Source organism: Pseudochaenichthys georgianus, chromosome 9, assembly GCF_902827115.2.
Source record: "Pseudochaenichthys georgianus chromosome 9, fPseGeo1.2, whole genome shotgun sequence".
Classification (NCBI taxonomy): Eukaryota; Metazoa; Chordata; class Actinopteri; order Perciformes; family Channichthyidae; genus Pseudochaenichthys; species Pseudochaenichthys georgianus.
In genome coordinates, this window is record NC_047511.1 from 20918610 (window position 1) to 20941352 (window position 22743).

The 22743-nt window shown below is 38.5% G+C and overlaps 1 protein-coding gene across 2 annotated transcripts in view; it reads left to right on the top strand.

Moving 5' to 3' along the window:
* Positions 1-7828: 7828 nt before the first annotated feature.
* LOC117451958 (ADP-ribosylation factor-like protein 15) overlaps positions 7829-22743 on the top strand; it is a 108548-nt gene continuing 93633 nt past the window's right edge. The window contains exon 1 of one of the 2 annotated variants that reach the window (XM_034090343.2): positions 7829-8196. In XM_034090343.2, coding sequence (XP_033946234.1) covers positions 8185-8196 — 12 coding nt within the window. In that variant the 5' untranslated portion in view covers positions 7829-8184. Of the gene's footprint in view, positions 8197-15691; positions 16036-22743 lie in introns of those variants that run through there. The other variant, XM_034090342.2, reaches the window with a different exon arrangement.

Here is a 22743-nt window from a genome sequence, read left to right on the forward strand (position 1 = left end):
TTATTTTAGAAAACATTTACTTTTATAAAAATGTAAAAACAACATGGGCTTTAAATAGAGCACCCTGCAATTGGAATAATATGCTTTTACCAGTCATAGAGCAAGAAGCCCCATCTGGTTTAGCCATTCAAGTTCTGAATGGAATACATTAGACTGTAGGTTGGATGTCAGGCTAACCCGGGAACTTCCCAACCTTTGTCATCTCTCATCAGCTGAAAGGAATGTCACCTAAGAAAAACACCGACATCAGTCTGACTTGTTAGCTCATGACTCAGCAGCACTCACTTACTGCATGTCTGCATTTAGGTAGGTAATCAAAAATACTATCACCAACAATCACTGTAAAATAAATGAAGACATTTCTATGTCTAAAGCAAGCAGCTATTCTGACTTAGACATGTCTTCACCAGTGTCCCTAAATTATTCAACAAAGCCCTCCAAAATAAAATGTGTATACAAAAGACACACAATCAATAAACATATTTGTGGGTTGGATTTGATTTGGTTTAATTCAGCAAAAAATATTATTATTTTATAAGCATGCAGTCAGCTTAGATCTTTATTATCCCATTAGAGAATATTTCTTTGCAGAAAATCTTTTTTATAAACATAGCATTAGAACACAATAAAAACACAACAAGAGGGAAACGTGGCCGTATCCTGGCCTTCTAAATATTTAAACATTTATTATGGGAGAGTTTTCTTTGGGTGAAATGGTTTATTAATGAGATGCAATTAAGTTGCAATTGTAACATTTCTTGATCAAATCTTTAACTGTTGCATGTAAACCAGCAGAAAACCACACTTTTGCCTAAATTCTGCAGCTTAGGTAGTAAGATTTTGAAAGCCAATATCTAAACAAATAAATAAAATGGATATGCTTCATGAATTGACATTCCAACAAACGTTCAAAACAATAAAATGCGATTCCAGAGTGAAGGAATCTCTGACATTGGTCAGGATACAGGTGACATAATGTTTAATTGTATCCTTTAGATTGGATAGATTAGACATTCATTTGATTGATCTAACGGTGCATTTAGGACACAGCTTTCTCCAATAGCTTCAGAGTTGGATTTCAATAAAAACTACAGGGAATCCAACTTAAAACTATTTCTTTAAATGGAGCGTACTGCACTGTACGCACTGCATTGGCTTTCGCACCCCACTGAAACTAAGCTTAAACTGAACATTGTTTTCTTCCAATAAAGGCTATAATAAAATACAACGGAAACATAAAGCGTTTGAATTTATTATTTAGGAGTCATATTTGTACACCTCGAAACACCTGTTACACTGACTGACCATTTCCTTGTAAGAAAGATTATGCAAGACAACAGAAGGCCTGCAATGTTGGTGTGCTATTTGCTCTGGTAGACACTGCCTCCTTGTGTCTGTTTTGAGATTTGGTCTACGGTGGCCGGCAGGTGCAAACGCGGAACAACGGCCCCCAAAACGCATACATTAGCAGGAAACACCTGCAAATAATAAAATGAAAAACAAACAAACCCTGAAAACAAATACAACAGAAAAACGCTGCATATGCAGAAATGATGCAAACTAAATACAACACACAAACCCCGAAAACAAACGCAACAAAAAAACGCTGCACGATATGCAAAGTCCAAAGCACATACAAAAAAAAACATTCCGGAAGTGCTCCAGGCCTCTAGGGCCTTTCATTTTTGTAAAGCACCTTGAATTACCTTGTGATGAAAGGTGCTATATATAGGAAATAAAGTTCTTATAATAAAGATATAAGAAGGTACGTTTTGTTTTGATACATAGAGCGTCATATTTATATAGCTAGCGTTAGCGTGCCTAACTACTACACCAGCTGAGGAGAGCTTCACGTGAAGAGAAGATAAAGTGAGGGAAGAACATTGTTAAAAGAGATGACAAATCAAGTGCAGCCAAATAACACGGGCCATAGTGAGTACCGCGGAAAAAGGACATTTGAATTCTTAGCAGTTTGTTTATATGTAGCCTATGTATTTGTGTATAGATGTTGCAACTATACAGAGCTTTAGCAATTGCCTGTACCTATGGTCATGCTAATAAAGCTATTGAATTGAGAGAGAGAGAGAGAGAGAGAGAGAGAGAGAGAGAGAGAGAGAGAGAGAGAGAGAGAGAGAGAGAGAGAGAGAAGTGACAACATGTGAAGAGGGACAAAGTAATGACAGGAGAGTAGTGTGCATTAGACATGCTCAAGAACAAGAGAAGACATTCAAGGAGAGAGAGAGACAAAACACAGATTCAACGGTAAACATGATGTATCTTTCTATTTATTTAGCTAACCACTATTTAGACTATGTGTTTTTGATTGACTTGATTAAATGGATTTACTACATTAATGTATGTCTTTTCAGGCTGCCATGTTTTGTCCTTTCTCTGGCCAACATCTGGGGACAGTTCAAGTGTTCTGTGGCTCCTGTGACAAAATGGTACAGTTTTTGGCAGAAGTTGAATACAACAGTAAGTTCACTTTTTGTATTGTTTCTGTTTCAAATTCAAGAAATAAGGATTCAACACACTACTCTGTTTAGAATACTAATTGGCAGATGCATACACTAGTTATTAGCATGAAGGACACATTTGTTCATTGTCTGTTTATGTGAAATATGTAGAAGCCATCATTAAATTGTAGACCAATGCATGATTAAATACACAAAACAGCTTATGTTATACATTCATAATTGTGTATTAGTTATATCTTTATAGAGAACATTATACATTTAGAATCAGATTTTGAGACAGTGAGCGGCTGGGAAAGTCACACCGCCATGGGGCACAAACAGTTGCTGACGTGATGTTTTCTTCATTCTCAGGCATTCCATAAGGAGGGTCAGGAACTCACGCTTGGGACCACCAGTGTCCACTCCATCCTCAGTTTGTCCCTCATCATCAGTGAACTTAACTGACATCTCATGAGAGGGATCGAATGAGGCACCTTTGAAGCCGCGGATTGCTCCATCCCACACATTGGCTCTATTAATATTGAACCTGCTGCAAGATGTATTTGTTATTTTTGCAGAGAGTTCTGCAACAATGTGTTCCGCAGTCAGGTATTCTGTACTGGGAAAGACAAAGTGATGTATTGTAATATCAAAGGATGAAGCTAGTAATAAGATTTACAGTATAGAATAGACAAATTAAGTGGTAATAGTAACAATTAATAACTTTGCTCCATTTTGTCTTCTGGCTCAGACTGGCTATCAATAATGATAAGTGCATACACATGTGTGTAGTTGCTGCAGTGAGAAGACAGTTGAATAATTATTTTCAAACACATAATATATGCATGACAGTCATATTTACAAAAGGATGTCGATCCTCTTCCTGTTTTTTTTTCAATACATTGGGTTCTAAACTGATAACAGCACTTTTGTCATACTCCTGCACAACCTTGTAAACTTTTGAAATGGATGCAAGAAACAATATCTGATCTTTGAAAAATATTTGTGGGTGTTTTTTGTATCGTCTTCACTAAGATGTCAGATGTTGTGGGTGTCATTTGGAAATGTATGAAAGTATAATTGTTCTGCTTCCTGGCAATGTTACCCACTGTGATTGGAGGCTATACAAACAAACAAATGTAAAATAAAGATACACACCACACAACTGTGTCACGATGCAACTGTCAACATCGTTTACCTATAGAAGTTGTTCTGACCCGGGGCAGACTGGACCTCTTCCTGGAATGGGGTTGGTGCTCCATCCTATTTTTACCCAGGAAACAAGTGCACACAAAGGCATTTATTGATTTCATGTTCACAAATTCAAACCTACATGGTATAATTACATTTGTAATTAGTCTTACCCGATCAGACGCTGGTTGTGGGTGCCTGAGAGGTCTGATAAAGGTAAACAACAAATATATTCAAACTACTGTACTGTTAAAATATTCTGCTTCTTGTGGCAAAAAATAATATGTTGACAATGTTTTATTTTACCCTGGCAAACTGTTGTCCATTCGTGGAGTGCTCACTTTTGGAACATTTGGAATGTCCCACACCTGCATACACACAAATGACTGACTGAAATAAAATAAATTCACTTTAATTAAGAATAAATGCCACGATAAATCCAAGCTGACCAAGGTACATTATATTGTTGATCGTCCTATAACTCTCACATTAGGATTTACATTGGGGCACAATAAACCAACTCCTCTCTGCACCTATAATATAATCTATATGATGTCAAGAGTTACATTTAGGTGCACAGTGCTGTCTCTTGACTTGCAAACTCTTCTTTTACCTTCTTATATATCGACTTTTTCCACTTCGATCAACTTTGTTTCCTCCGGCTTCAATTTGCAACACTCTTGTTCGTTCTCTCTATGTCTGGTCATACATCAATCTGTTCCACGTAGCGCGCCCCCTAGAGGCCTGGAGCACTTCCGGAATGTTTTTTTTTTAATGTGTTTTGGGATTTGTATGTGCTTTGGACTTTGCATATCGTGCAGCGTTTTTTTGTTACGTTTGTTTTCGGGGTTTGTGTGTTGTATTTAGTTTGCATCATTTCTGTAAATGCAGCGTTTTTCTGGTGTATTTGTTTTCAGGGTTTGTTTGTTTTTCATTTCAGGATTTGCAGCTGTTTCCTGCTAATGTATGCGTTTTTGGCCGTTGTTCCGCGTTTGCACCTGCCGGCCACCGTAGTTTTCAGATGGGGGATAGTCAATTCTTCCAAATATGTAAAAATAACAATATTGATAACATTAAGAAATAGAATAAATAAAGACTTCAGTTCAAATCTAAACTGGAAATGTAAATGTAATGTTTCTAAAAATGCTAAACACTATAGGCTACAGTTTGTATCTGACCTAGTTGCAGTATTATCTTAACCATAAAGTAACCACTGACAATAAGATTGTAAACTATGATATGCCGGTATAGCCCTTTTAACCATAAACAATCTTGGGGGCACCTGTAGGGCAGGTGGAAGAGCAGATGGGTCATTAATATTAGGGGCGTCCTTCCTTCTGTCCATGTTTCAAATTGTCCTTGAGCAAGAAATAGCTTGTGATGTGTGTGTGTATGCGAGAAAATGACTGTCTCTTACAAATAAATATAACGTCAACCACCTTTTTAAATCAACCAGTCTTTAATAAAGGCCACCAGATGTCTCTCCTCTCACATTTGACCCTGAAGAATAAATAATACTATATTTGATTTATACGTTTGAATATTCTATAAAAGTAAATCTCTTCTTTTGTCTCTAAACAGCCTTTATACCTCTGCAGAAGACCCATGTCATTCCAGAATTGGAGGACAATTTAGATACCAACATTTTTGAAAAATGAACATTTTATTTTATAATTTTTTTAATGTATTTAGGAAAAACAGATAACAAACGATCAAAAAAGGTGATTTGCCCAGCTAGGCATCAAATTAATATTTTCCAATGAAGAATTACCCCTGTTACTCTAATTATAGTAACAGGGTTGAAAATCAATGCTAATTTGAGCTTTAACCTCAGGAATTATTGCTAGATGTAGCATGTAATGCTACTTTCAAGGCAAGGACAAACTTGGATATCTAATGCAAGAAAGATAACTTTGAAATTAATATGCTTTATTCTGATAATATGAGTAACAGGGTTGAGTGGGTCAGAGTGCCACACTCTTTTAAGACAGAAAAGATTGTAAAAATATGAAAAATAAAAGAGAGGACTTAGTTTTGGTCTACCCATGGCACTAGCACATGGCTTGCTGATGTCACTTCCACTGTGTCATCTGATTTACAGTTTGTTCACTTCCTGTGCCAATCTAAAAAGGTTTGGGTAACAGGGTTGAACGCATGTTGAGGGACACACCTTCTGTGCAAAATTACTGTTATCTAAAATATGTTTTTGATTTAACAAATTGATTTTACCATTACAAGAGACATATATCAATAGAATAATACCAAAAAAAGTAAATAAAATCCCTATTTTAAATGTTATATTTGACATGCAAGTTGGTCACCAAGCGGGGACAAGAGAAAAATGCCATTTTAGGGGATGTTCGAGAGCTATTTGATAATTTAAATAATATTTTGAAACCACTTTTTCTACAACTTTATATACATTTTGTCTCAATACAAGTATGTTTAACACAACAAGTGCATGTTTTAGCATTTTGGGCATGGATTATTAGATTTTTTATATGGGGGACATGAAATGTCCTCCAATTCTGGAATGATCAGTTCCCTATGTTCAGGGAGATTTTCTTTTAGCACAGCTCATTAAATATTAAATAGGTATCTAAACCAATAGGAATTACTTCAGTATGCAGCTCGCATCACATTTTATCCTGTTCATTTTGTCATATGTGGTGTTCCAAATCCAGCGAGGGTTTTCTGTACTGACTTTTAATTGTAGTGGTGTCAGTTAGTCGTACATTTATATTCTCAAGCACTTACTGGAAGTAAACAGTGTACAGTTCTTGATACACAGTAAAACATACATGGTATTGTATTCACCTGGCAAACGCCTATCCTTTCCTTTATCCCCTGTCTTCTGTCTATAACATCTGTTCAGGCCTACATGCATGCCTCAAAACAACCTGCCTTCGACTTTGAACCGTGATATTACCCCCTTTCATTCATTATGTATTGTGTAATGTATTATGTCACAGACGGTTGCAATGTGTGCCGTTAAAAACTTGAAAATGTGGAAAACATCAACTGCATGAATTTCTAGGCACAAGGTCAGTGTCCTGAGTTAAGTGTTGGATTACTTGTTCAGAATGGAAAAAATAAGCACTCAATACAGAGCCACCTAGTGGTGCAATACCTTTTGGTATACTATCTCAAATGTTGGACATGTAATTCTATCAGAATCAGAGTACCTTTATTCGTCCCACAGAGGGGAGATTAAAATGTGGTACAGCAAGTAAAGAGCCAAAGATATCTTAATATCACTTAATAAGCATGCATACAAATATTAAAAGATACAACTATAAATGACACCATTTACAAAATACACATCCAGTACAAGTAACAGTTTAGCAATATAGCAGCCATATAAACGTGAAAGTATATATGTATGTGATTTGTGATTGTATCTTTTTTTAAATGACCTTTTATATTCTTCTAAACTTTTTTAGAATGTAATAATACTTTGAAGTAGCCTTGCTTTCATCTAATCTAATGTTATTGTTTTATTACATTTAAAAGTATGTGACTACTGCCTTGATTTTTAATACAGTTTGATATGCACTTTGAATAATATTGTATATATGTGTGAAAGGTACTATACAGTCTAAGTTACTTGTTATTATAAGTTACTTATGTTATTATAAGTTACTTATATTATACATAAGCTACTGTATTATGTGCTCAAGTTATTTATCTGAATGAACGTAGCCTATAGGCCTGTATTCGGAAATAACATGCACACAGTATATGAGAGATGCTCCCAATCAATCACAAAATCTGCCTTCTTTTAAAATCATACGACAGCAGCTGTTCTACTTCTGCAATGTTTACTGATGGAACCCTGTAGATCTGTGCATACGTGTTACATCACTGATAGCGATAAGGGGACGAGAGAAAGTCCTTACCTCATCTTGGCAGTGTGAGAGACTTTATCTTACTATTATTATTATTACAACTGTTTATTACTATAAATAATAAAAATAACCGTGAACAAATTGGATCGACAATGTACTTCTAAAATCCAAATAAAACTGTATATGTCCGCTATTTAGACATTTAAAAAGCACAACAGTGGATTTAAACAAAGAGCATTATAGCAGCGGTCGCTCCCCAGAATGAAAATAGCCAGCCTGTGTTTGGTCACGTGACCACGCTGCGCGAGCAGAGTGACGTGCCTGACGTCGCGTTGTAGGCTTCGCCAGTTTCCTCAACCAAACACTCAACTGATATTGTGTGATAAAAACTGGAAGTTAGCCGGTGGACGAGGTACTATTAGTTCAGAAAAAGCACACGATCCAAGCGGCCCTCGTCGTTATAAACAAACCGAGTCGTTTCCGTTTTGGAACGTTTGTTATTATCGAAGAAGACGGCGAAAACCTTTGCTTTAAACACACCAAAGGTTGGTTTTTATTTTTGCAGTGGCTGTGAGGCGGGGAATACAAAGCGACGTGTGGTCAAATCAATTACATTTTGGACTCATTGAAGCAAAAACGGGATTAATACATAGCCAGTTCGTGCTGCTGTGACTGGTCAGCCATAGTACATGGATTATCTGGTAAGTTAATGCATCTAAATGTTGTGGTATTGTGTTTTCCAACCAAAGACACCCTCTAACGTTATGTTTCTTGCCAGTTTAACTCCCTAATCACACACTGATGCCACTCAGGTGTGTGCATCTTAAATATTAGGTGTCGTAGCTGTTTCTGTTTTAAGCTAATGTGTCAGGTCTTGCCTGTAGCTTTTGCATATCAGTGTTGTGTGAACAAGGTCTAACTGGTTGACCCAGACTCCGGTCTGTTTACATGTGAAACACGATAACTAGCTACACCCCTGAGGTCCTGTTAGCTTAGTTATAATATGACTGTAACGTTATGAAGCTTTTATTTTCCACCTATCTAACTCTTGCTACTGTGGACAAAGCTGCTCTGTGTGTTGGAATACTTGTTTCAAGAGAGGTGATTGGGTCACTACTAGTTGGAGACATTATTCCCCTGGGACCAACATTATTATTACAGTCCAGTTCAATGTGCCAGCTTTAGCCTGGGAGATAATAGTTTAGGGTCCATAGTGTGCCCACCTAGTAGGGGTGGGATGGGTGCTGCTACAAAAGTGCAACAATGGAGAGGAAGCTGTAACTGGAGGCATTCCCTGCATATATAGAACAACAGGGGGAAAAAAGAGTACACAAGACATTGTGCTGTAATCTCAGGGGACAGAGGGACAGTGTGAAATGCAGAGAAACTTGCCCACCCAGTGTTATCAGTTTATTTATAATAGGCCTTCCAAGATGTGGGACCTAAAAGGAACTTTCAACTTCTGCTTCATTGAGACATGTCTTGAGTTGAGATGACACAGTCCTATCCTGCAACTGGCAGTAGAACCTGTATGCAATAGTCAATGCAAACCGATTTTATAGCTTGCTTTTTTGCAGCATCTGACTTTGGAGTTAATAATCTTGAAAGGAATTTAGTTTGGCATCAATGCATGTTGATCACAACACTGTTTCTTAATGTGCCAGTGTTAGCCAAAAGGTATTTTATTCAACTTCTGTCCTTGATGTGACAACTAAATCAACAAATAAAATCACATTACAGAATATATAGCAACATCAACACAAACATTTTAAAACATGACAACATAAAATCACACACCATTTCAGAGGACATGTAAAATCAGAAGGGATGCAAACGGACAAAAGCCAAGCAAATCATTTAGTTATTTTGTAATATCAGTTGCATGTCAATGGAAAGTTCTGATAAGGTGAACCCAGCAGGCATTGTTATCAAAGTAAGCACACTCTAAGTGAAATGATAGAAATTGATTTCAGCTCGGATCTTTCTGTCTTGGCAAAGAGATATGCTATAACTGCTCACATTACCTAGGGAAAAATGATTTTTTTCCAGCTTACTGGCTCAAGGATTAAAGATGTTCTGTGTCAAACAGTTTTCTGTGGAAAGCACAGCTGTAACTCTGTGGACTGTTGTAGCCGAGCGCTTGGCTGTCCTCTGAGGTCAGGCACTCAATAGGCGCAGGGCCTCCTTTCCTGCTGTGCAACACTGGAGACCTGGCATAAAACCCAGGCCCAAACTATGTCTCTCTCTTTCCTATAAATCAATGGAACTTGTCACTAAACCCTTGAAAAACGAAGCTAGTCTAAAGCGATATGCATGCCGTTTACGTAAGGTTCTTATCAGGCTAGACCTTAAAGAGTATTTAGGACATTCAGAAATGGAAGCACATCATTATTGCACAGTGCTTGGTCATAACTGTGGTTTGCATTATGACTGTAGCAGACATCTGTTTAAAAGTGGATTCATTTTCCCACTGAGACCTGGAGCATTTTGAAAAACTGTACTCCTGCATGGTGAGTGTAGTGTTGAAAAAGACTTCACAAAACACAGACAGAGGAATTTGGTGCTAGCTTGTTGCCATGACAGAGCCTTACCAAATTACAAGTGCACCGTGTTGCCAACTTTTGGACCCTGACTTATGGCCAACTTTACTAGAGGACACGTTTAACAGCGTTAACACCTTCTATGTGAGAAAACCAAACTATTTACTGTATTTTTTATTTCTGAAAAACATACAAGAACATACAGCGTTAATCTCCTTTGGCTTTAATGGCCTATTATTGCTTAACACATTGTTACGCTTGCATGGTCATATTTATACTACAGCTATTCCATTGCATTATTTCTGTTCATCAGTCGCTGGAGGCGCATTCTCAGCCTCTAAGCTATTTCGTGATCTTGCAACAACATATGCCTTGTTTGAAAAGATTACAGGCTTTTAATTTCCGCTACACATTAGTGACTAAACCCTCGGGTTGACTGACATTCTGGTCATTTTTTAACTCTGCCCAAAGGAAGCCAAACGTGCTAAACAAATTCTTTCAACATTAACCTTTATTTAGTTAGGTGTGGAAAAACTGATGTGTTTTTATATGGAATTTATTTTATTATAATAATACATGTTATTTATATAGCGCTTTTCCTGGTGCTCATAGCGCTTTACAAGCAAGTAAAGAAAAATAACAACAAAGGTAAAAAGTGCTAAGCTAGGTAGAATAGGGGCAAGCGTTTAGTGGATTAGGAGTTGATGGCAAAAGTGAAAAGGCGCGTTTTATTATGCCAATAGTCAGTGAGCTCAACCACCTGCATTGACCTTAAACCATATACTGATGATTTGACAGATAGCTGAGAGCAGGCTGACCCTCACATCTACTCCAGCTCATTTTCAGAGGGAACATACAGGAGGGAAATATAGGGAAATCATGGAACTAGGGTATTCTCTTAGAGCAAAAAGGGGTTGTAAGAAATACAGTTTATTTATTAAATTAAATCATTGTCTCTTGATTTAAATTCAGCAGTTGCATTTCCATATTTATGATTGACTTGCATGCTTTGTTGCTGAACATTTGACATATTTCACTATGAAATATATATGTTCATTTCAATTCAAAATGTAAATGTTGTCAAAACCACCCACCCACTTGCTATTCTATCCCCTGTTGTAAACATAAAGCATTGCATTAACTACATGAAACTATTACCAAGACATGAGAAAGGCAGGGTAATAGCAACATTTATTTAACTTTTTGGATGCTATGACTTAGCCACAGTTTGCTAACACTATACATAGCTAATACATTTCAAAACAGACATGCACATTACTAACTGGCTAATTGCAATTCATGTAGAGATGAAGAACCCTGTGTACACTTTGACCCTCTTTCTAAAAAGTGAAACATTTTAGCTATCAGGTATACCACAGCTTTTAAGCAAGATGCTAGGTATTCAGCTGTCATTGCTATTAATACTTGTTTCTGACTAAAAGGCCAGACACCTGTTTTCAGCTAGTTTTGCTGATGCTAGCTGCCACACGTTAGCTTTCTGCTTTGTTATTGTGAATAGAATCTAAGAATTGGACATGGTTGATGACACTTTAATTTAGGGTTGCTCGATTATGGCAAAAATCATAATCTCGATTATTTGGGTCAATAATTGTAATTGCGGATATGCATTGCCTTTGAAAACATCCATTTATTGGAGAAAAAAATGTGAACAGTATGTTTATAACAGTTGATTACCCTGAACTTGAAGTATAATTCAACTGAAAAACCAAAAAAAAAAAGTAATAATAAAAAAATAATCGTTTTATTTCGATTCCGTTGTTTTCGTAATCGTTGCAAGCCATAATCGTAATCGCGATTAAAATACGATTAATTGAGCAGCCCTACTTTAATTGGTCTTTTTGCCAGCTCTTATTTTGGCAGGATAAATATATTTTGGAGTAACTATTTATCTCTTACACAGAATACCAACATTGGACATCATTTAGATAATTACATCAAGTTACAGAGTTTGCATTCTTCATGTGTTTTTTAATTCAGTATAAATTGGCATGTAGTAGCAAGTCGGGCCTTTACTGCTTAATCCGCAGTTTTGCAGTGAAGATGGCCCGTTCATAAATAACTAACTAACCTAAAAATAATGACTTTCATTGGAGAACCATTCTCTGAAATGTGAGATTCCTCTTATGATAATTTATGCTGAATGTGTTAAACACTGGCTGCCACTAGCTCAAGGCAACGGCATGGAATCTGCAGTATTTAAAAATAAAACATTATAATTCTTTATTTCTTGTCTTTAATTGATAGTAGGCAGTTAAGGCGTCAACCATTCCTGAGAAAAAGAGAGAGAGTTAGAGGGGCATGACATCAACAAGGTCTCTGAACTGAATGAACCCCGGGCAGCTTTGTGGTATTCGGTTTGCACTCGGCACTAAGATCACACCTTCATGAAAATAAATTGTGTTAGCATGTGTTCTTGGTGGGCCAACTGTATTTCAGAGCAAGGCACACAGCAGGGCATAGCAGCCTGGCATCTCACTGGGATAACACAGAGGAAGGAGAGCCGAAAGAGATTTTGACAGCGTATGAATACTGTATGTTAGCCTATGGCAGGGGTGGGGAACCTTTTTCCTCTCAAGGGCCATTTAAATTTTTTCAACATCCTCCGAGGGCCGTACAAATGATTGACCTCTGCTTAAAAATTACAGCACATTCATTTGGCCTTTCTTTCATGCTGTGCAAAGAAAAAGCAACCCTAGTCCAGATATCTTGCCATGACTCGCGCATGCATTCACGTGCACGGTTGTGGCATGACCACCAAACAGAAAGATATGGACACAAGATGTGTGCAAATGTATTTAGTTTCCTATCCATGTGGACATGATTTAAGTGGGGGGGGACCTCACCTCCTCTAGGGCGGTCCAGGAAGATTTTTTTTTAAATATTGAAGTTAAAAGCATCAATCTGGTGCACTTTGAGAACAAAATGAAGAGATCTATGGAAACATCTCAACATCCATATGAAACAGAACTGTAAGCAGATTTATTTTTTCTTTATGGATATTTTACAAACCACTCCCCTTTCAAACTGTATTCTTGTTTATTAATAACAACTTACTTTACTGTCATATAGTATTTTCTACCTGTTCTCTTGTTTTTTGATAACTATAATGATCATATAAAGATGTGCCTTTACCTCACTGGTTGGAGAAAAAGCTTCTTATATTCGTTAGCATAGCTAGCTAACCAGATGCTAATAACAACAAAGTTATTGACTGTATGATCAGAATGACAGATGAACAGATCGCCACTGGGCTTTCAACTAAAGACACAGCCAATGCAATTTGTTGAAGTCCCAGAGCGGCGTTCTGGTGCTCTCCGTCAGAACTGCACCCCTGTCAGACGAGACATGTACCACGTGATGGATGACACGTTAGGTTCGTGTTGTGTTCAAGGACCATGACCGTTGCCATGAAAAACAGACACTCGCTTGTTTAATTATTTTGCGGTCTAGATTTCTTTAATTTTTTTCTTTCTTGCGTGTGTATATAAATTACCTCGAGGGCTATACCAAATGGTCTCGCGGGCCGTATACGGCCCGGGGGCCGGAGGTTCCCCACCCCTGGCCTATGGGATAACTTTTCCGCCTAGTTTGTCCCCCATCTGACCACGTTCTACACCTGACTGGTGTAGAAGACAAGTTGTCAAAAATGACCTATTGCATGCAGATTAGAGCACCAACACATATTATACAGAGCGTGTGGCTTTTATACAGTATGTAGATGGATGTTAATAATTGACTTACTCCATCAGTGAGAGCTGGTTTACTCAGGTTTCAGTTTGAATGGATGTGAATGGTTTACCTTTTAGTTTGGTGTTGACTACAGTTTATTTATTTTTTAAAGTGCATAGCCTCCAGCTATAATGTGAAATACCTTTGTGAGCTCAACAACATTCCGGAACCCCCGTCCCAGATTTCAACCTGCTGGCAGCGTGTCAGCCATGTTTCTGTGTCTGCTTGTTTCTGAATGCAGTGATTCCCATCGTCTGTAAAGAGTGCTCATGAGTCAGCAGATAGGGCCTGGGCAACATCAGTCTTGCTGATAAGGGAATACTTCTGGTTGTTTCACAATCTTATGATCATGATAAAGCTCAGGTACTTTAGGTTAATTTCATATTGGCATTCACATAAGTTGATGGGTCATTGCTCTAAAGAGGCATTAGTGAACTGTTATCATATTTCCTTTTCTTTATCTCGGGCGATAACCACTCGCATTGCTTTCGCTCACTAGAAAATCAAGGACATGGATAGGTGAAGGGCTTTGTTGTCATTGGTTTACTATTCCGCATTCATATTATTAGAGGTGTGGGATGGTCCATAAAACCATAATGTTGTTTGGTAATCATATCATTGAGCGTTTCATAGGATCCATAAACCCCGGTTGACCGACAGTCAGACAGAATAAACGACTGAAAAACTAGGCTATTATATGCTGTCTCGTTATGGTGTTGCATTACGAAAGAAGATATCGATAACAACTAGTGGTGCACGATAATTATCGGTCCGATATAAGGAATTATGATGTCATCCCGATAAACCCGAAGTATTAATAGCCAATAATAGCCAATAATATACAATATATTTTTTGGGTAATAAAAAATACTGCGGTGTGAGTGGATTGGGATGAGGGGTGCTTGTTTTTCACTCGGCTCCTCCCGTTTTGCCAGTACTGTGGTATTAGTGGTTTAGGAAGAGGGGAGTTTTTCACAAATCCAGCGCTCCCTAACTCATGCCTGGCTGTGACGTAAATGGTGTGCGACCGTGAAGCCAGGACAGTAAACAAACATGTCGTCGGTAGTATGGGACTGTTTCAAAGTTTCATAAAATAAATATGGTCACTTTGAAGAGTCAAAACTGTTCTTGGCTTTGTTTTGTTCATAGTAGTAATGCTCATGTCATTTGCTCACTACGAGTCTTTTTTTTACCACCAGATGTGCAAAAACTACAGGTACATTTAATATATATATATATATATATATATATATATATTATATTATTATCGGTCTTGAGAAGCAGGAAGTTATCGGTATCGGTTTCAAAAAACCAATATCGTGCATCCCTAATAGCAACCTGTACCTTCTATGACATGCCCTTCTTTGGATGAGATTGGACCAGAAGAGAGAAAGAGATTTAAGACCGGAGCTGGATTTTAACCCAGGAAGTGTACATGATACTGTTACTAAGCTTAAAGTTGCTCAGAATGTTTTTGGGAATACAGGAACATCAATTTAAATGTCCCCTTACCATATTGCATTACAGTTGAGTATCATAACTGCGCTGTGCTAGCAGGTGGTTGCAGCAACCATTACTAGACAGCCGAGCTGACCAGAACAAGCTTTTTGAACATGACTCACCGTTCTCTCTGAACACACTGACTTCTGACAAAGCGTCCCACAACAGTTAATGAAATCCCCACGACCGCTGTAAGCGCCAGTAGTCTATCCCTTCTTCCTCCTCCATGCAAGGAAAGCAGTGTGTTTTATTCTTCATGAAGCTCAGTCTGCGTACAGTATGGGCAAAGTGTGTGGGTGGGTAATGGTGACTAATCCAATGTGTAGTCATTCTGGATCCCTAGTTGTCACTGAGCCCTTAATCTCTGTGGTGAGAAAGATCCCCACAAACTAATCTCAAGCCTGTGTCTGTCGGCTGAGCCTGGTGGCAATAGTGTTTTATCTTTCTGTGATTGAATCTGGGGAGTAAAGACAACACAACCTTCAATTATGCTCATCCAAACGCTTACAAAACCCCTCTGTAAGGCTCAGATTTAAAAAGAATATGGGTCGCTGACAGGGAGACATTGAAGGGCTGGACTCATGTTGTTGACCTGAAAATGGTATGCTCAGCTACTCCTGATCCTCCTCCGTCCATTCATTTACTCCAGAGGCTCGGCTTGTTTGTTGCCGGGGGTTACGCTTGTTGCTGGGCACAATGTCGGAGCACATGCAGCTCTCTCTTGCCTTGTGCAGGATTGGGCTTTACACGGTAAGAAAATGCATCCATGTTTGCTAGAGAATGGCTCGGATGTGTGTGTGTGTGTCTTTGTCTGTTGGATTGAATACTGCTAGTTTCAGATGGGGTTTAATATGTCCTTGTTGTGTTTTAAAACAGCTAGTGACCAAGCAGTCACTGTTGCTTGGTCACTGAATGAGGAGTGCGCTCCATTTCATTCGAATGGGTGTTCACGTAACATTAAGGTGGAACAGGTGGATGTCGGTACTGTCCAACGTAAAATAAAACCTAAGGAGAACAACCTTTCTATTCTTAGAGAACTGTCTTTTATTCAAAGATAGATTACGGTCCCTTTTGTGTCCTGCGGTTACTAGCAGTTACTGGCTTTGTCCATGGTTGTAGTTCAGGCTGTCTTAAGTACGGTGCAGGCATGAATGGGTCCTGGTGCCACAGAGTACATAGAGTGGACATATTGTTGAAGTTATGTTTTTTTGTTATTGCCATGAAAAACCTTTGATTAGATTGTGATTTTGAATGTGTAAAACAATAATACAAAAATGTAACATGAGAATTATTATACAATACAAAATTATAAGCAGTGTCAAATTCATAGACAAAAATATGACTGATTCTAAATGATGTGTAAACAAATCACCTACTTAATTGCACATCCGAAAAGGGTGACGATAACACTGTAGTTTTGTGATAATGAACTTTAATGTAAACTCAACATTTAAGTGTGTATTTTGCTGAATTGTCATTATTTTAGTAAGAAGAAAAAACTTGAAGCCAAGTTGTTGACTTTATTATTATTTATTTTAACCATGTTTATTTTAAATAGTTGTATATTAACTGCAGCGGATGACTCATGTTGCGTATTGTCAGGTCCTCTGTTATTCCCTGACCAGCTGGTGAAGCTTTCTCAATGAACATCAACAGAGAAACCTGTTTATATAATCTATATCAGGCATCCTCAAAGTACGGACTCCGGTCCGGATCCGGACCAAACCACAACTGTCTCTGGACTCTGAGCAAATTATACTTTTCATATGTATTATCTGTATTATCTGTGTTATCTGCGAGACATCGCCACAACGCAACGAGTCAAAATGATCCGCTATGTCCATAGACTGCAAACAGCGCTCATCGGACATTTATGAGAGAAAGTCTCTAATGTCCGAGTGCAAGTGAATGCAGCACAAGATGCACGTCATGTAACCCCTCCCCCGGTCCTGGCGCGAGCGTGGACATATGATTGGCGGCGATTTCATTTGAACAGGACGGCGCAAAATGAGAAGCATTCGGACCCAAGCACTGAAGGAATGAGGTAGTTGCGGTCTACACTGACAGAGAAGAGACTGTCAGTGCGGCTGTACTCAGCATTGAATCAAAACGCACTAAAGCTGTTGATCTTAATACGTTTGTGAGGTGTTTTGCTGAACAAAATGGTAATCGCCGCATTCAGCTGTAATACACGTCAACTTGATGCTCTGCTCACGGATGAGCATACAAAACTATTAAGATGATGACCTTACGTGTGTAAATATATTTTTTTCTTTGTGGGGGTCTGCCCCCAAAAAACTGTTTTAAGTCCTGAGAAAGTCAAATAAGACGGTGTGTAAAACTACACTGCCCAGCCAAAAAAAAGTAACCACTTTGATTTAACTAGGTTAGTAGGTAAGGAAATTCCACTGGATAATAACTGAAGTATAAAATAATGCATGACTGAAGTGATGGAGACCATGTTGAAGGCAAACAAAAAGAGGAAATAACAGGTCAAATCAAGCAAATCCCCTCTCAGATTCCACAGCAACCAGAAGAACATAAAGACTGGCTGGTGATTTGATTAATCTTTGTGATGGAATAAAAAATGCACAGTGCATTTCCTTAGCTGTGGGTGAGTCCACTGACACCACTGACATTGCTCAGTTGCTGGTGTTTGTGAGTTGTTATGATGAGGCAAAGGGGGAGTTTGTTGAAGATGTGTTGGGCCTGACGAACCTCAGTGGACACACAAGGGGGCAAGACATTTATAAAGCAATAATGGGAATGCTGAATGAAAGAGGGTGCAGCTGCCTTTATTCATAACTGTGCAGCTCTTACACTGCGACTCTGAGGGGTCAAGCACAGACACAATAACAATGAAAACTGCTGCATACAGATTATTTTTGTTTTTGCAACCTCGTGTTAAGAACCTTGTTGCAATTGTTTAAAAGTTTGAATGACCGTAATAAATGGACCTTTGTCTTATTGAAACATTTATTTTGGACCTTTTAAGATTTGTATTTGAGTACCCCTGATCTATATTATTTATATCAGTCTTTTGTGGCCTTCTTGTTCTACATGTAGGCAGATGTATTTGACACTTTGTATGTGTGTGTGGAAAGGAATTTCTCAAGCTTTTGAAGACTTTGAAAGCTGGTAATATTGCTGACTATTGCTGATAATAGCTGTTGTCAGTGGCAGTTTGGCAAACTATAGTGGACCTGTTTACTTCTAGGATTGTTAGCCATCATATCCACTGGAAATGCTTGCATTGAATTCTAGCTGACGGCTGTCTCACTGAAACTCAAGTGAGGGTTTTGTCTAGGCTTTCATTTCCTGCTGGCTCAGGAGTCAGAAGGCTTCATCCTCTGGGGAAGCTGAATGTTCACACAATACTGACAGACGTTGCTAGAGCCATGCTGCTGTGTGACAATGTACTTTACAATAGTATATCAAATAGGCAGGTAGCATTCGTCATTTATAATCATTAGTGGTGCACGATAATTATCGAATTATGACGTCATCCCGATAAACCCGATAACAGTATTAATAGCCCCGATAATATACAATATATTTTTTGGGTAAAAAAAAAAAAGAAAAAAATACTGCGGTGTGGGTGGATTGGGATGAGGGGCGCTTGTTTTTCACTCGGCTCCTCCCGTTTTGCCAGTACTGTGGTATTAGTGGTTTAGGAAGAGGGGAGTTTTTCACAAATCCAGCGCTCCCTAACTCATGCCTGGCTGTGACGTAAATGGTGTGCGGCCGTGAAGCCAGGACAGTAAACAAACATGTCGTTGGTAGTATGGGACTGTTTCAAAGTTTCAGAGTTAGATAGTTCGCTTGCTATTTGTATTAACAAATGCAATGCAGAAGTTCCACGAGGAGGGAAAAAGGCAACGAGCTATAATACTTCCAATCTGATCAGTCACCTGAAACATCGCCATCGCTACGATGGTGTGTTAAAAGCGTACGAAGACGCCTGCGCTGCTAAACTAGCGGCGAATCCAAAGCCAGCTGCAAAGGCACCGGGGCTTTTACCTATCGACGAGGCTTTTGAAAAAGGCAAGAAGTTTGCCAGATTTGTTTGGGAAAATAAATATGGTCACTTCGAAGAGTCAAAACTGTTCTTGGCTTTGTTTTGTTCATAGTAGTAATGCTCATGTCATTTGCTCACTACTAGTCTTTTTTTTTTACCACCAGGTGTGCAAAAACTACAGGTACATTTAATATATATATATTATATTATTATCGGTATCGGTCTTGAGAAGCAGGAAGTTATCGGTATCGGTTTCAAAAAACCAATATCGCGCATCCCTAATAATCATTTCAATTTGTATTCTTTTGTAGCGTAAGTTACAAAGGTCTACATTAGCTCAACAAGGCAACATTTAAAGAAATATTTTCTTTATTAACACAATAAAAATAAATGAGATTACCAAGTAGTCTAGGCCTATGTGAACACATCAATTGTTCAAGAATAAAAAAAATAAAATAAAAACAGCACCACGGCACTTGGCTGTCATTAATGTGCAAAGATTTTTTTTAAATCAAACTGAAAAAAAAATCTCTTGTAGGCCATCCCTGAAAAAACTTGTAAAATGAAATACAACAAATAATAGATAATGAAATGAATAATACAAAAATACCCTCAAACAAAATAACATCCCTTTAACTTTCTAGGAAGTTGTCTTTCTACAGACCTTACACAGAACAGTTGTTTGTTCTATGTATGACCGCTTGTACCCGAACCACTTCCATAAAACTGAAGTAGCACCTTTTTTAGGAATGAGTTCTTCATCTGTGTTCGTGGACATTTTTATGGTTCGTCTGTCGGTGAAGCGGTGAATGTGATTGTAGTAGGCTATGTGACTACCCGATCTGCAGCTCTGCACATGCGCACAGCGTTATAAATTAAAATCAATGTTTTTGATGGCATAAAGTACCTTAAACATACCGTCAGTTTAAATGCTGTTTTATACTGAAAAACCAGAAGTTCTCGTGCGCAGTTGTTAAGCTTTTATTCTGAAAATCCTTCATCTCCGGTTAGCATTTAGCATGTGGCTAATATACCATTTACTATAGAGGTGAATTTAGTAGCGATATGACACGGAGTGTTGCACACCGAAACCTACTGATTCCAACACTACAACTACTGTATAGACGTCGAGATACTATTATTGCTGAATATTAAATGAAGGTACAGTTTATTTTAATACGTTTGTTTACAGACGTGGGTAGCATGAGACAACATCCGGAACTACCAGAAATGAAACCAGCCGTGAAGTTTTTCCTGTCTTGAGTATTGATTACAGCGTTCAAAACCATATTAAATGAAAAGTCATGAAAGAGATAAGGAGGAGAAAAGGCGTGTTTAGTTATATATGTAATGTACAATGTCTGAGTCCTCTGTTATGCTCAACAACGAACACAGCATAACAACAGCAGATCGGCAGAGCTGCAGATCAGGGAGTCACAGGCAATGTGGCTGAGTTTTGTGCGCGTTCTGGAAAGTGAGAGAGTAAGCTACTACGGAGTCCCTTAAAGCAAAACAAATCTGCGGAGTCTAGAAATGTTTTAAAATCGCGATTTTTCGGTTCAGCCATTTCACAAACCGTAGGAAAGTAAAAATGCAAATTAATCGTGAAAACCGAAAAAATCGCCCAGCCCTAGATCGATATAATAAAAAGGCTACCATGGAGAGGTTCAAAGGACTGATTATTTGGATTGGCTCGGAGGTGTTAAGATCCAAATCCCTGCTGAATCACCACAATATCCTGGAGAGTGATGTGCAAAATAAAACCTCTGAGTCTGCGGGAGAGGAATGGTTTGATCCATTCCCAGCACTGTTGCCTGTCTGCCTTACACATGTATAACAGTGTTACAATAAAGAAACAAGCCCCAGAGTCCAACAAATGTAGTAATTAAATATGAAATCATGACTTTGCCGTTAATGCAAACGTTTTAAGAAAAGCTCTTCTTGTTCTCTATACTCACTTATAACGTACTCCATCATCATTTCACAGCACATTAGCAGTTTGCTCTGCAAGTCAGACTATTGTCTCTGGCTCTGAACTGTCTCTGAATAACTCTACACTCGTTATGACTCGAGTTAATCGCTCTGTTTTTCTCACTGTTCACGCTAATTGTTCTGTGTGAAGGCAGCCTCTCACAGAAGAGACTGCGTGTTCAACTTTTGCCAATACTATAGAGCCTGATACTTTTAATCAGTATGTAACCAGAGTGTCAGCCTCTCAAACAGAGGACACATAAGCATCGTCAGTGCAAACTGCAGGCCTTGCTGTAAAGTGTAGTCCGTGCATCCAACACCATACCCTGCCTTTAAGGCTAAACGTTTCTATACCTGCCAGACAGTTACAACCTCAGTCACGACATGCAATAGGCAACAGTTGGGGGAAAGTGCTGGCTTGGTTGGTTTCATGTCGTATTTAAGTCTATCTTCTATAATCTCTGATCTTTTCAAAAATGTCTATCACAAAAAGCAGTATCAATCAATCAGGTCTGGTGATTTTATTATTATTTTTTGTTTCCCCGACATTGCAAGACTGCAGTTAGTAATTGATGAAGTTCCGAGCCGGTGCCATGAGGCAGTAGTGTAAGATATGAGCATGTGCTGTGGTGCCATAGCTCCTGCTCTTTGGAGCCTGTCTTTGCACGCTGCCTCCACCATTAAGGGTCTAAGTGATCGTATTAGGCGCTTCTTGGTCACCTCATTTTGTTTTTAATGGTGTGGAAAACGGCTGCTCCACTGATTTTGTGGCTCCGACCCCCAGGCCACATTAAACCAAGCGGTTTCATGCTTAATTTGGAAAGAAACCGAGTTGCACACGACCTAACCTCAAACCAGATGAATGCTGCTGCAGGACTTGTTGAACTGATTTTGTGACTCCGACCCCCCGGCCACATTGTGTGGAAACAAAGGGGTTTTTGGTTTAATTATTAAATTAAAGTTTCATGTAATAGTTATTTTTCCTCAGCACATTTGTTTTAAAATCACACTTGATCACCTGGATCCTGTCTTGTGGTTTTCTTCTTTGTTCAGAGTTCAAACCTTTCAACCCAGATAGCAACTTAGTAACAGAAAGCTCCTTAACTTCGGTTGTTAGGCCGGCTTGGCATTGAATAGATAACTGCTAGATTTGCCAAATGGCTTCAAAGTTCAAAAAGACCCCTTGGTTAGTGTCGACAGTGGGAAAACACACATTATCAACCATCATGCTCTTCGAGCTGTCACATTACATTTCTGGTGTGAACTGTTCAGCTCTTCTTTACTTTCTATTTCAAGTGTAACATACGTTTTATATAGCAGATGTCGGTTTTGTGCACTAACTTCCTCATTTCAAATGGATGTTTTGTAATGGTTATTTTAAAAAGAAACCTCCTTAGATCCCCTTTAGGAAGACAACCCAGGTTTGAGGAAGTCCTTGTACCTAACTTTGACACGAGGTTGTTATTGTT